The sequence below is a fragment of the Aythya ferina genome (assembly GCF_964211825.1).
Source record: "Aythya ferina genome assembly, chromosome: 1".
Lineage (NCBI taxonomy): Eukaryota > Metazoa > Chordata > Aves > Anseriformes > Anatidae > Aythya > Aythya ferina.
Genome location: NC_140296.1, coordinates 118,527,794 through 118,543,201, shown reverse-complemented (window position 1 = coordinate 118,543,201; position 15,408 = coordinate 118,527,794). Strand labels below are relative to the sequence as shown.

Genomic DNA, 15,408 nt, shown 5'->3' with positions numbered 1-15,408 from the left:
ATGTGCTCTGTTGCATTTCACACATCCAGGTTTCCTGGCAGGATACCCTGGCTGATGATCTGTAGCGCTGTTCTTCATCTGTGGAGCAAAGTATTTGGTGTCAGTGTAAGCGATGCTGAATTCTATGTAGATAGACCCAGAAGTGACACCTCTATGAAACAATGTGCTTCAATAACTGTGGCACAGGATTGCAGTGCTGTTTTAGAAAGTTTATAAAAGCTTGTAATAAATGACCATAGTCTTGTACAGGTGTTTTCTTGCTGTCCAAGAAACAGTCTGAACAGTGAATACAACCTCCTTTTTTCTATGGTCTGTTCCTGTGCATTGTTTCTGCTCCTGTCCCCACTGCAGGGCACGTGTAAAAGCTGCTGGGTGCCCAGGCGGCGGTAAGAGGAGTGGACAAGGGGTGACATTGAACAGGCTGTATCGCACTTGATAAATAGGAGGGAGGAGCAGGAGACCATGGGCATGGTGCTAAGGCCGAGTGAGTCAGGACCTGCATTGTTTTGGCAGCTTTTCCCAGACTCTCTGCGTTGATAGCATGTTTTTCTGGCTTATCTCTTACATGCACACGAGAGAGAGGCTGCAAACTCATGTTTTACAGATCTTGCCTGAAATGTTGGAGGGTTTGGGTCTAGGTAGAACAAGCCTCCAGAACAACTTGTCTGTATTTAAAGTGCTAATGGGAACAAGGTGAGTGAGCAGGGCTGGAGATAATGGTTCTGGGTGGTACAGGTGCTGTGTTGCCTGTCATGCACATAAACTTCCCTTCCTAGACCTGCCTGCGGCCTCCTGGAAGGGAGCTAACTTCCCTCTTCCACCAGCTGTCCCATGTAGGTCAATTCAGATTGCTGGGGTGAGAATACAGAAGAGCTGTTGACTGGACCTGAAGACTTTATTAGCACATTTTAGCTGAAGAATCTGTTTGCATAGGAAAAGTTTTTGGCCTTGTAAGTAGAACTGGAGAATTACAAGAGCAAAAATGATGCAGAAATCTCCTTGAAGATTTTGGACTGAAGCAAACTGAAATGGTAATTTTCTGAAAAATACAGCAGAAGTTGCTGTTCCTTGTTGCTTGATTCAGCTGGCAGGCAGCTTTGCTGAGGAGCAAAAATACTGGTGTATTTGAAATACTGGTGTATTTGAAAGGCAAAAATGGAATAAGATAACCACCATTTGCCCACAAAATGATAAACTTATTTCAGTCTTTTACGGTACATTTACATTTCACCATTAGTGGGGTGATGAAAGAGGGGGAGGCAAGCACTTAAGCCATAAAAACAATCTATTGCTTCTTCCAGCCTGTCCTGAAAGCGCTGTGCAGCCATGCAGAAGGTCCAAGGTGGATACAGCTCTAGTCTGCTCCTCTCCGCAGTAGATTAATGTCAGCAGAGGCTATGTTTCTGGCAGTAGTAGCTGATAAAGGACAAAGGTTGAGTAAATCTACTGAATTACTGAATCGACTGAATGTTAGCACTGCTGTGCTATTAAATCTACTGGACACCATTGCCTGCAGTTGGGTACATAAAGACAGACAGTCTTGCTGCTACTTCCCAAGTTTTCTGTAGTTGTTGGAGGTGTTAGGGAAATTTTGGAAATCTTCCTGTCTCTGGGAGTGTCTGTCTCTGCCTCTTGGACCCATCAAATGATAGGGCAGATAGAGCTTGATAATGTCTTACCTTCTGGTGCAGGAGTAATCTTTAACTGCTGGTAAAGATCCTACGTGTGACATCATGGTACAAGTCCCCAGTGCCATTTTGACAGAGAAAAAGCTTAGTTTTAGGGCGTTGTGGTTGTGTAGACCTTCAGGAACAGGAATAACTGCTTTATTTTTGTGTGGGGAGGAGGCTTGAAAGAAATATTTTCCAGTTAACATGTTGTTAAACTTAGCATGTCAACACTGAATCCCTTTTGCTAGAGATTTAGAAATGTAGCTTTAATTCAGGGCCACTTTGCTGGGATAATCCAATATATCTGCCTTCCTCATTCAAACTTAATATTTCTGAGGACTTCTTTAGAAAATAAAATTGAAAGGGATCACAAGAAATGATTAAAAACTTCTTTTAAAAAGAGTGTAAGGGAAGGCACTAGACTGATTCAGCAGCTTTAGTACCTTTAAGACTACTGCAGAGCTATTGTATTGTCTGTTACAGCATTTCTTTCCTGAAAAATAAGAAACAATGAACTGTATTGCACATGTTTAGAGCAAGAACTGGAAGAGGTAATGGTGAATAATATATAGATCTGGCAGCAGAAATACCTATACGTGTATTGTAATATGCCCACGTTTTGGCAACTTAACTTGAGAAAAATGATGATGAGAACTCTGGCTCGTCAGTCTGCTGCATAGTTGTGTCACCAGGCATGCACCTTGACCAAAAGGAAACAGTTCTGCAGGACTGGTGATTGCAAAAACTCCCAGAAAATGCTGACTGTCTTGAATCCTAACATTTCTTTTTAATCTCATTTCATAGTTTTTCTCCCTGTCCCTTTAAATTTCAAGGTCCACGCAACACTCACTTCCCTTCCTCCCCCACAACTACAAGAGCTAGGAATTTAAGGCCTGAATGAGCTGAAATTTTCACGCTGTCAGTTAACTGCAGCAGCAAAAAGTTAAACTGTCACAAGACCAGGTATGGAGCTAGGATTGTTTTAAGATGAGTAGTATTTAATTTAGCAGTAAGCACTTTTTAGTTAAATATTAATGGTTTACTTTATTAATCCTCAAGGGTGCTTTCCAAGTAAGTAGGACAGATGCAAAACTTCCTGCGCTGTATCATTAATAATCTAATTTTAAGCATGAAAACAAAAGGAAGGCTTACAAGCATTATGAGGAAAGGTGATCATGTGATTGTCCAGTCCCACAGCTGTAGTTGCCTGCATGATTATTTTTATTCTGTATGCACGTGTAAGTTGAAAGGTACAGTCTATGAGATAAGGGCTTCTATCAGATACAGCACTTAACTGAAGTAGCAGAATAAATACTGGTGTAAGTGAAGATGTGTGGCTGGCAAAGGAGTTGGTTCTCCATCTCTGCCAAGGAGAGGAAAAAAAGTAGCTGCCAGGCTTGTACAGCTTATGTGTCATATACCCAGTGCATCCCTCTAGTGGGTTGGTGGGAGCTGGGGAGGACCCTCCTGTCCTGAGGAGGTGCAGGCTGATCTTAGAGGTCTCTTATTACTGTAGCAGCCCGACTTATCTAATTCTGTGATCGTAGTTCCGCCTTGGCTGGGGTGGGAAGTTGAGCAGCAGGTGTTAGTTTGGGTTCCCATTCAGAAATGAGTGACACTTTTTCTTAAAGGACTAATGCATCCAGTTGCTTACTTTTAGAAAATTGACCAGCTAACATCGTGAACGGCACGCATTGGCATGCCGGCTTCCACTCCTCTGTCACTGTGTGTGCCATTGGAAGCTTTTTAGAAAGCAGAGGGAATTGAATAGTTGAGTTCCAGCTTTGTCCTTTGTGTTTTGTTAACCCCGATTGACCTTGACCTATGGGCACCATGACCTCTGCCATTTAGGTTGGTGAGCTTGAATCGAGATGCAGGGTCTTGTGTTGTGATAAGTAAGCGGAATGAGAGTGCCATTTTACATCTGAACCATGTCTTTCCAGTTGCCTATTTTCTTTCATCTCTGATTATGGGAGTCTTTTAGTGCATTATTTGCATCAAATGTGTTTGTTTTTCTTCAATTTACTTTCTATACTTTCTTTACTTTTTTACTCTTTGATTTTAAGAAGGGAGAGATGGCAAATGCTGTCACTGTTAAAAATACACTCATAATTTCTTTGGTAAACAAGGCAATGGTTCTATTTACTAAACCAGGTTCACTTAAAAAAAAAAAAGAAAAAAAGAAAAAAAAAAAAGTCTGTCTTCATTACAAAACTCTCTCTTCAAAGACCTGCATGAAGCCAGGCACTGGGGGATGGGATGGTGAGAAGACACTTGTATAATTAAAGACCATTTTGTCTTCCTAAATGCTGAGTTAGATACGCCCTTAATGATGCTACATTCTCATGTGTATTCTAGGCAGAATGTCCTACGTAAGATACTGAAAGTTGTTACGGATTTCTTATGATCTTATTGGAAGAACCATGTTGATTTATGTTGCTTTTGCTAATTTTTTTTCAGGCTCTAGCAATACTTTTGTAAATACAGGGCAAGCAGCAGATTTCTTTTTTCTATTGGTGAATAATACTGTTACACGATGTCTTTGTTCTTATATGCCCCTGTATGTGTAGCTTTGCCTTATCTTGGTTGCACAACTTGGTCTGACTTCTCAGCAAGGCTCTCTCTGTTGATGGAGATTTATTAATTTGCATTGAAGTCAACAAAATTGGTGATTGTTAATTTAATGACTTTTTCTGAGGAGTTGGTTCATTAAATGCTGTTGATTTAACTGATGTTTGCAATGATTGAATTAGGAGGTAAAATGTAAACAGTTGATTTCCACTTTAGTGGTATATTTTAGTAAGCATTTGCAAAGCAGGAGGTAATGCCTACAATGAAATGGAGGGAAAAAAATACAAAACACAAAGAGCACAGTATCTTTTTCAAGTAAATGAGCCAGTTATGACTTGGCTAAACCCAAGGGGTGATTTTCATTTTTGGTAACGTTCTTGTATTTTTAGGCATAGATTTTGACAAAATTATTGTGAAAAGTAATGGTTTGCTCCAGAAGTTGAGAATGACTTTCAAAAAATTGCAGCTTATTGAGAAGAGTCAGAAGAGTTGGAGCTGTAAGGAAGGCAGTGTTACTTCTCAGTGAGCGATAAAAGGTTGAAATTGCAATAGCTGCCTCCTGTGGGTTACCCCATTCAGAAGAGAGCAGGATAGCCTGGAGGATATACATTTAAGATTGATAGATTATAGCTTGCTCATTGCGTGGCTTTGTTACTTGTAGATGCTGTCATAAAACCCCATCCCTGACCCTACAATTAAATCTCTGTGAAGGATATAGAAATAAATAAATAAAATAAGGAAGTGGTTGGCTTGTTGCACTCAACTCATTGTGACAAATGGCTCACTGTTAGGTATTTCTTCAGGCTGGAATCTTTGTAAGCGGCAGTAGTTAGCTTCTTTTAATACCAAAATGTAGCTCTCTCTGTGGTTGTCTTCTGACCTTTACTACAGAGATGTTACTAGCATAAAGCTGTAAATCACTTAATTAAACTGAAGGTACGAAATACAATCTGCCTTAACACTGTTCAATGCAGGTTTAAAATAACAGCAACTCTAAATATTCTAAAAAAAACAAAACACAAACACCATGGAATTAACAACAACAACAAAAAAGTGTAAAGCCAAAGGGTTTGCTTTTGGAAAATGCAGCAGCAGTATGCTTGTTTGGATGTGCCTTGTTTCTGTTGAACAGCTATTTGTTACCCTCACTTTAAAATACATATACCTACAAGTAGGTGTTTACGTATTGTGTGTATTGAACCTGTCTACCCTTACCATGATAGGGGAAGAGGTGAAAATAATAGATGGTATGGCTCTCGCGTAAATTTCCACAGTAATTTGTGGCCAGAGTGTCTATTTTGGACTTTCAGAGGGTTAAACAACAACAGTTCATTCATAGATGCTGAAAAGGCAGCGCAGTCTGTTAAGATGTGAGCAATGCTGAACTTGCTTTTCCCCTGTCGAGCGTGGAGAAGTGTGAGCTTCTGGTATTTAGCTTTGTTTTACTAATCTGTGCAATAAGGTGAAAACTCTACTTGAAAAACAAAACAAAAAACAAAACAAACACCTTTCTCTGCTGTATCTCTAAAACGTAGCAAGTTCCTAAGTGCTTTTCACATATTGCGTCCTGATTTCTCTTCCTTGCTTTGCAATGAAAATAGCATTTTTCTGTCATTAAGCAACGAAGTCTGGCCTGTGTCCTGCCCACTCATCAAGTCCTGACACAAGGATGTTAGCTGACAGCTTCAGTGCAGCTTTAAAGGACCAAACCCAGACTTTAACAATATTCAGTGGTCCTTAAAAAGCCAGTAGCGATTTGTGGCAGATGCACTGGCGTCAGCCTATCTGCCTCCTGCAAAGCGCGCATGGTTGTTTAGCTGTGTAATTATGGAAACTGATGGTGGGTGGAGTAAGAAGGAAGAGAAGAACAGGTACCTGTAAAGGCTAACTTCTGACCCAGGAGGCTGGTTCCTTTAGGTTACCAGTGGACACAATGGAGCTCCTACTCTGACATGTCTTGAAGAGTCTGCCTTTTTCACCCTCTTCAGAGGAAACATAGAGTGAGCCTTTTTTCATATTTCTGTGTTACTATGCAGAATATGCACATATGTTAGGTGCAGAGCGGTGTTCAACTCCAGCTACTGGGACTTGGCGTGAGAAAACAGACTGGAATGATCCTGTCAAATTTGTGGTGATGGAGAATGGCTGTAATAGTGGTGACTTCCCTTCATATGTTGCAAGATGTAGTTTTTTTTTTTTTTTTGCAGAAGTTCACTTTAATATTGTAAGTTGGATTTAAATTTATCTTTTTTTCTTATTTCAGGTCTACCAGTCATGAAACGAATTCTTCTGTTTTTTATCCTGGCTGCTGCTGTTATGTATGGTATACTGCACGGAAATTTGTGGAGGAATAACCTCTACTGGTATGGCAACACTTTGTTTGCTTATACCTTCATGCCCATATGAAATATGTAGGTGTTAGTTATGTGTTGCTGAATAGCTGTTTACTAGTAATCAATAGAAGGGATTACTACTGTGGATATATGTACTTTGTGGGTTTTTTGTTTTGTTCTTTGTGTGTGTGTATGTGTGTACCATTATGGAATGAGTGTGATTGTTCTGTCTTGTCACCCTTCCTCTTGTGTTGGTTTTAAGCCAATTTGAACGTGTTTTTATGGAGAGGTCAGGACCTCAAAGATAGGAAGCCATTCTGAGTTCCATCAAAAGAGGTGCTCCAGCAAGAAGTGAGATCTTCTTCTGTGTCATGTCTCTGTGTTGTCCACCCCCTTGTGTGTTTAGTGTTAGCTGTTGCTTTAGGTGTCTGATAAATGACATAGCAGAAACCTGCCTCATGCATGGGAATATCTGCAGGTGGAGTGGGCTCCTTCTTGCAAAGCTGAAATTTGTTAAGTCCTGGAGGCAAGATTCTGGGAAGCAGGCCTCTGCTGTCTGCAGGGTATACAGGACAGGTGACTTGGGACCTAAAATTAAGAGTGCTTATTGCAGAAGTTGAGTTTCCATTGAGCTTCTAGTGTACAATTGATATAAACGGTTCTCTGTTGTGGTTTCTTTGTATAGCAAACCTCAGTGTTACACCATTTCCCCTTTTTGCAGGATTAGCTTTTATGGACAAACTTCTTCTGTGAGGGCTCCTTCTTCCAATGAGGCTAGTGGAGTTACCCAGTAAGTTCAGCAGTTGAGTGATTTTGTGTGCTCACTTTATTTTGTGTTTTTTTTTTTGTGGGTGGGTGAGAGTAAAATCCATAGTCTTGGTTCAGCTGGTCATTGTACAGCTGTGTCCATGGAGTATTTGTTGTGAACACAATTGTAACATGTCTGGTAGAAAGGAATTTGTCTGTCATATCTCCAGTGTTTGGTTAATATTTATGGCCACTTATCAGTGGAAAGCAATGAATTGCTGGAAGGATGTTTGTTTACATCCTCCAAATTCCTGGAATTTGGAGTTATATTTGAGTAAAATTAGAGCTATGAGGGCAATTTATGTGCTTAATTTTAATAAATCAGAGGCGTGGTTCACTTATGTGATATGCTAATGTTCGTACAAGCAGATCTTGTGTGCTAAATTGAGTTTGCGAGACTAATGAGGGCATATGATGGAATGTGAAAGAAGGTCTTCATTTTCTCTGAGGCTGTCCTGCAAAATGCTGTCTGTGAGGTTGATTCTGGAAAGCAATGAGCTGACCAGCTGCTCCATTTCACAGGGTGCTTTCTCAGTGTCAGTATTCATGTGACGTCTTGAGGGTACTGAAAGCAATTAACCTTAATGGTCTGCTTGGCTTGTGGCTCTAATGTGGTGGTTTCATCCTTCTGTTCATAATGCAGCCCAGATGCAAGCTTTGCACATGCTGATCTTTACCCTCCCTTCTGGGCTTCATATTTGTTCTTAAAGGAGCTAAAACACCAAGACAGGAATGTGCTTAGAAGCGTAAGCCTTGGCCTTCTAGCCTCATTATGGGGGAATCACTTATCCCAATATAATCTCATTTTCCTTGAAGTACTCTCTGTGGTGCAGTCTCTTCTCATCTCCCAAAAAAGGACTCTCCTCTCTTCTCTGAGGAGTGCTAGTGCAACTGTCTCAAATGGCTGCAAGGGTGATGCAGCTGAGGTGTTCTGCTTCTCTGCAGGTGGGTCTGAGATCGAACTTCTGGTTATGGCTGCTCTAATAGCTGCCTAGTGAGGGAGGAGCACTGTAAAATGAAAGCCTTACTAGGGAAAATAATCATACTGCAATCAGAAAGACCCATCTTCATAATACCAACAGAAGCAATCATGAAAATTTGCCATGGTGTTATCTCGATCAACTTACTGTTTTGCTTGTCCAAGTTTATCTTGTTGCTGCTGCCCCTTCCTGTTCTTGCTATTTCTTTGAAATTCTCTTTCAGGCTGCTACCTACGGCTGTGGAGAGGAGGAACATGCTAGACACATGTCTCCTGAAACCAGCATTTGAATCTTTACTGGAGTGAGTATTCTGTGAGAAGGGGGAGGAAAGGTGGTGGTGATTAAGTAAAAATATTGGTTATTTACATGTTCTGGACTATTTCACATTTTGATTCATCTGTGTAAGTACAGGCTTCTGGGTTTGTGTTCACTGTCGTTTTTCCTGGTTGTGGCAACACAAGTTGTTTAGCTTGTCATTGTTCAGCATCTGAGTAATATGACACAACTAGCTCAATGTGCTGATGTATGTATTGAATAAAAAAGTAATCCTGTATGTGTTGTAGCTAGTAACAGTGAAACTATTTTCTTGATTGAAATACAAGCCCTCATCTTTTTTTTTTTCTTCCCATGCTTTTCTTGTAAAAGGAGCCTTCAGGTCCAGGACTGAAACTCAATTATTCTGCTGTTAAGAGCATTGAATTAAAAGATTTTTTTTTTTTTTTTTGATAGCTAAGCACTTCTATAGCAGCCAGAGGCCAGATAAATTTTGAAAGTCTCTTCATTTTTTCCAGAGAGAAGAGTATAAAATGTGCAAAAACTCATCCACACCCCCTCATTTTAAATGGATCCTTAATTTTAGTGGAATTAAATTTTATTGAAACTTGGGATTGTTTATGGGTTTGTTCATTGGATAGGTGCTACTGAATTAAATGCTTTTGTCCTCTGCTTTAAGATACTCAGGGAAAGTTTCCTTTGTTATGAAGCAGTCAGCTGAAAAGGAGGAGCTTCTACCCAAAACATAGGAGGTGTCTGGTCACAAAAGTGCGTCTCAGATGTCTGTCAAGAAACACTGGGAGTTTTTGTTATTAGAATTATGTCTTAGAATGATCAAAGTAATGCTGCAGGAGCAGAAGCAGACAAGCTATATTGTTGGCTTTGTTTTATCTGAGCAAACACTAAGCATGGCCCTGAGAAAAGCTTGGGAAAATGTTTAGATCAAGTCCTGGCTGAAGCAAAGAAATTATTGCTTTTTTTTTTTTTTTTTTTTTTTTAAGTATTTTTCCTGTATAAGAAAACAGGACTTTGATTCAGTGCTGCTGTTATTTTAAAGAACATGCAAGGATCTCAAGTTTCTCCTCCCCAGAGCCTTTGAGTCTTGGTTAGCTGCACGTCTCAGAAAGGTGGTTCTAGGTTCCATACCCGCAGAATGCCCAGGCTGTCTTGGTGTCAGGCACAGCAGGGTAGCTGTGTTCCTGGGCAGGGATGGACTCAGAGATGTACAGCAAGAAGAAGGTAGGTTCAGAGCTAGAACTGAGTCTCCCGGATATTTCCATAGGTCCTTTACTGGGATAGCTTATGTGAGCTGAATATCTGGTCTGTGCACTTTGGTAATAGCCTGCGGAGGCTGAAAGGATATCTGACCTTGCAGAATTATTTATTGGAAATGAACCAGAGCTAGAAGTGCCAGAATTAAGAATCCTTGTGCAATAAGTAAATTATTTATTATGGCTAAGCTTACCAGCTGCTTCTGAACAGCAAGGCAAGTTGTTAATTTGAGAGTTTAGTGCATGATGTCTCAAAGTTAGCTGTTCTTGCTCAGTTAACCTATAGCCCAGTTCTTGGTGTGTGGATTGTGTACCAGCTGAGCACATGGAACTTAAAGAATGAGACACTTGATTTGTAGGACTGTGAGAGAGCTGTGTGTGTGTTTACAGCTATTAATATTCTTAATGGAGCAACAAGTCATGTGCTAGCTGTGGGTATTTATGGTCAACACTCCAGGTTTTCTCCCTGTGACTGCATACTTCTGTGTTTACATCTTATTATGAGACCCAGTATGCAGGATTGCTGCAAAGTCAACCAGTTCGATGAGTGCAAGTTGACCTAACCATGAGGTGAAACTGCGGGTATGGTAGCATGTGACAGGATTGGGGTTGACTGCTCTTTCAGGTGGCTTGATTTTTGACGGATGTGGTAACAGAGTCCCTTCCCTGCTATGAAATAACCTTTGGCTGTGGCTACCGTTTTTAGAAGAAGTGACCTGTTGTTTCCATCTTGATGCATATAAGGTGTGACACACTCCTGTTCCAGTTTGTAGGAGGAATGTGCTTTTGAGGCAAACCTCCTCGTGATCTCCATGTGCTGGGCTTCTCATTGCAGAGCAGTCATGGCACACCTGGACTGGGCTCCTTTCAGACAGTGCTGCACCACAAGATGCACTGCAGGAGCACGCCTGATGTGCTGCAGTTGATGGGGGTGTTCAGTCTGTAGGACCCCACTAGTATTAGTCCAAAGCAAAGTACCTGAGACGTGTGCAACCCAGACGTGGGAACTCCATACCTTCTTGCTGAATAGTTCTACTCCTGTTGCCCCAAACTACTTGCTAATATCGACGTAGCCATAAAGTACTACTTGTTTGGAATGGGTTCGCTTCTCATATAAGGTGAAATCTGCAGGAGATGGAATTTTTCAGTTAAAATACTTTGCTTCAAATCCCATTTCTACTTATTTAATTGCCTTATATATATATATATATATATATATATATATTTTTTTTTTTTTTCCTAGCTGCCACTATTATTCTTTTTTTTTTTTTCCCCTCAGTGTGATTATTTACTTTTCAAACCAGAAGTTGCCTGTTGTCTTACAAGGTTGAGTTGTCTATCAAATATGCTTTCTCATGATGCGAGCTTTTTCAGTGCATGCAATTTTAATGAATCTACATAACTTATACTAGCGAAGTCCTCTTATCTCACTCCCTGCCAGAATTTTCAATTATAATGTTTTCCCCTTTCCTGTCACCTGCTTTCTTTCCCTGTAATTAAGAGTTTCCTTCTTTTGAAACAGCCAAGTATTATCACTCTTAAGTAGGATATGAGTCTTTTTAAAAGTGACTGTATGAATTATTGTCTTAATCAAATACACCATGTGGATGTATTAAAAAAAAAAAAAAAAAAAAAACTGTTTTTTTTTCCTCCTCCATTAGTGTTGACAAAATATACCCATTCCTGTGTGCCAACGATTTTATCAGAGCAGCAGAGTTCCATGGAAGTGATAAGTTTGAGCTACCTTATGGAATAAAGAGAGCAGGTATGTGTTCCCTAGGTACCTGTTTTTAAACAGAAAAACCTAAATGTGATGGAAGGCTATCTCAATCTGTGGGCCTGATGTTTCTTGTTCACTGATGCTAATCCTTTTGGGTCACCTATCAGTCGATTACAGTTCTATTTCATGCCTCTTTTCTCACGCTTTCTGGCTCTTAATAGAACCACTGCAGCGGGAGGGGAGTTCTCCCTCTTGGGAGAGAAGCTCCAAAAAGATGGAAAGAAGAGTAGAGTTTATTCAGCTTCCTTTCATTTGAAAGTGGGCTGGAGCACTAAAGATATTTAGCTCATGCGTTGTTCAGTGAGTGCAATGGATTTCAATCAACACACCTAAGTTGATCAGGGTTCAGAGTCTTACCGAGGCAAATATTCCCCAGCTTGGTGTGGTTACATCAGTAAAATTTCCTGTTTACAGGACTGCCTCCCCTAGTTGGGGGGGTGTTGCTGTGACTGCAGAGAGTAGTCCCACCATTGGATGGCTGCTGAACTCACACGGTGTTTGATGATGTCTGTTGGTAACGGGTAGAGTAGGTGGGGTCAGAGAGCCTAGGCCTTAGTTTTCCTTTTAGAAAGGGTTGTAAACTCTTGAGTGCCTTCGAGAGATTTTAATGATGAGCAGTGCACTGTTGTAGTATACCTGCAGATCTGGGCTTTAGCCTTTCACTTTGCCCTCCATCAGCGTAACAAGGATGGTGAGTTTTCCTGCACCTCTGGGGCACTGATGAGGGAAGAATGCATTTGGGAATGAGAGTTGTTTAGTCCTGCTTGAGTAAGAGATATGTGAGTGTCCAACAGGGGTGGGCTGGAGAGGTGCCTCTGCTCAGATTTGCCAGTGAGTACAGGCTGGTTTGATGTCTTCTCCCAAGATGTGTAATACGGTTCCTGTCCTTGGCTGGGTGGCCCCTTCTCTTAAGACAATGCTGCATCTGTTCCTGTTGAAGATGGGTCACATAAAAAACCAAAGCCAATTAGGATGCAGGTGTTGGAAACTCTTCCAGTATGTACTTGTAACTATAATTTTTTTTTAATTTTGAGGAAAATCTCATGCTGTTTTCCAACATGTGATTGTGGAAGCAGGAAAAGCTTCCAAGAGAGGAGCTCTGATAAATTTGAATTTCCTTGGCATCACTGATTGACCTGTGACTTTCAACTACAAGTGTTCTCAGTTTTGAGTTCATTTGAGTAGTGCATAAAAAATATTTTATCTGAAAAGGCTTTAGTCAGGGTGGCATACTTTTACTTTCATAGTGGAAAGCACTGAATGTTTTTATTAAAATCTTCTTTATATTTTCTTTCTAGAGCAATTTTTTCGTTTAGCTCTTTCAAGACTGCAAAACTGTGGACTGTCCAATGAAGATGACAGGTGAGATGGCTTATTTTCTACAGTTTTTGTTCATTGCATTTTTAATGTTCAAGATTTATTTGTAAAGCAGTGTCGGTGACATTATCCTGAAATCACTCAAGTTCCTAAGGTGCAGGTCAAGCCTACAGTGTCTGTGTAACTAATTTCAAGGTTTAAGTAAGTTTGGCTTTAAACACTTGCAGCACCAACATTCAAGAATAATTTTTCTGTGAGGGAGCTTAAAATCCCTATTTTTTTCTTGAACTGCATTCAGAATGTGCTGTCTGAACACAGTCCCAGCTTCCTACACCCTTAAAAATTGCACACAATCTATTTTGAAGTCATTACTTGTGTAAGTAGATAACTTTCACCATCTCTGCATATCTCAAATATTTTCAGAAGATTGTAGATTGATAAAAGAAACCTTACCTGTGTATCCTCAACCTACTGCATCTGTTGTCCTGCTGCACACACTTACTCATATGTATGTTCAGTTTCCTTTTCCCATAAATGACTGTGTCCTGTTCCCAAGGGAGACTTACGCAGCCAGGAAAGATCTTTCCTGGCAGCTCTAGAGTAAGCAGGGTTTGGTTCAGCATGGAGCATGCCATAGATAACTTGCTTTCCATGCGTTAGGTTGTCTTGTTTATATCTTTGTTAGAAGCAATTTCTGCCGAGATTTTTTGTTTGTTGATATTTTGGAGGTGGTCTTTTTGTGTGTGTATGTGTGTTTTTCTCTAGTTCCTTTTTGTTTGCTTTGTGTTTTTTTTTTTTTAACTTAGGGTAGTGTGGTTGGCAGAGGTACTAAAATCATGTGTTTACCAAGTGACGCAAATGATTTCTTTGCAGTCAAGTAAATGGGCTGAGAACCTACCTTATATGTTAATGTACGGAATACTTAATAAAGTAGGATGCAAATAATACTGAGGTTGACTGTCCTTTTTTTTTTTTTTTTTTAATCAAGGAGATCAAACAGAAGATTGTTGCTCCAAGTCAAATGACAGGATCACATTTTAATCAAATCTAGGTGCAATATGAACAAAATTGGTTTTCAAACATAAGAATTATCTTTCTTTTTTTTTTTTTTTTTTAATATTCAGTTTTCTCTTTCTTTATCTATGGTACTCCTTCTTTTCCTTGTGCTTAATATCTAATTCCAGGATGTTCAGATTTACTCTAAAGTTCAGAAGGAGGAGAGAAGGAAAAAAATAATAATAATAAAAAAAAGCAACCCAATACCTACCCTCTATGAAGAGTAGCATAACTGAGGAAACTTACACAAAAGTGATTGAGAAAGGCTAGGCTTTTGTCTGGAGTTTGAAGGAGAATGTCAAAGGTTATATTAGAAATTTATTGAAATGACAAGTTCACTAATAATTTTGTCCGTAAAGAACCTCATAGTACAGCATAGTATATCCTAACATATCCTAAATATATCCTAATAAGCGTCTCTTCTGTATCTTGAAAGCAAAGGGATTCTTTGAATGTAGATTCTCCTCTTGAGATAGAAGCATGTTTAGTGGTTCTGGGAAGTATGATTCTTTTAATAAAAGTAGGACCAAAGCTAAGTGAGAACTACTACTACTTAATAAGTAGTAGCGTAAATGAATTGAACATACAATGACTTCATACAATTTGTTCTTTCTTAATTATTTGTTTCTTCTGCATAGCACTAATAGGGCATGAATCACTGTAGTGGGGAAGAGCTTTTAAATATACTTTTAGCCAATATACAATGGCTTTTAAATATGAAACATTTGGGGAATTTATCTTAACAACATTCTCCAGTAATACAGTAACAGAATTATTAGGCAGTTGTGTATTGCTGTCACCTACCACTGCCTCCTTGGCAGAATGCAAACTGAATTTCCCTGTAAACTTTTGTTGGCAAGGTAAACCTACTTTAAAATATTTTAACAAACGGTAGGCAATATGAGCATTAAGTTCGTGTACATGAGCTATATTTCCATGCAATATTGATAAAACTGTACACAGTGAGATACAAAAGACTTTTTTTTTCCTGAGTAGCGCAATTTTTAAAGTTTAGATTGAATTCTCACTCTGTAAAGGTTTTGTTTTGCAAAACTGTTCAGAAGGGAACAGTGTCACTGACTTCTCTGGAATAGCCTGTAGGGAGAAGGATTTTCCAGGCTAGGGGTATATCCATAGAATAGCCTCCAGACACCCGCTCCACCCAGTTTCTTATGAGTGGCAGACATTTTCAGGATTTCAAGTTTATCAGTGGTAAATTCTTACGAATACGCTTACACAATGCTAAGACAACAATATATGACCTCTGCATCCTCCTTTTACCAAATAACCTCAAAGGAAATAATTTGCATTCCTCAACAGGCTACTGGGGGGGTATGGGCTAAAGCAGCT

At 39.7% G+C, this 15,408-nt stretch overlaps 1 protein-coding gene across 27 annotated transcripts in view; it reads left to right on the top strand.

The window, feature by feature from the left end:
- ST3GAL6 (ST3 beta-galactoside alpha-2,3-sialyltransferase 6) overlaps positions 1-15,408 on the top strand; it is a 108,689-nt gene that overhangs the window by 79,651 nt on the left and 13,630 nt on the right. For 14 of the 27 annotated variants that reach the window (XM_084522516.1, XM_084522520.1, XM_084522518.1 and 11 more), the window contains 5 exons: positions 6,505-6,604; positions 7,296-7,364; positions 8,585-8,662; positions 11,567-11,670; positions 12,984-13,047. In XM_084522516.1, coding sequence (XP_084378642.1) covers positions 6,516-6,604; positions 7,296-7,364; positions 8,585-8,662; positions 11,567-11,670; positions 12,984-13,047 — 404 coding nt within the window. In that variant the 5' untranslated portion in view covers positions 6,505-6,515. The other 13 variants (XM_084522526.1, XM_084522525.1, XM_084522511.1 and 10 more) reach the window with 9 other exon arrangements.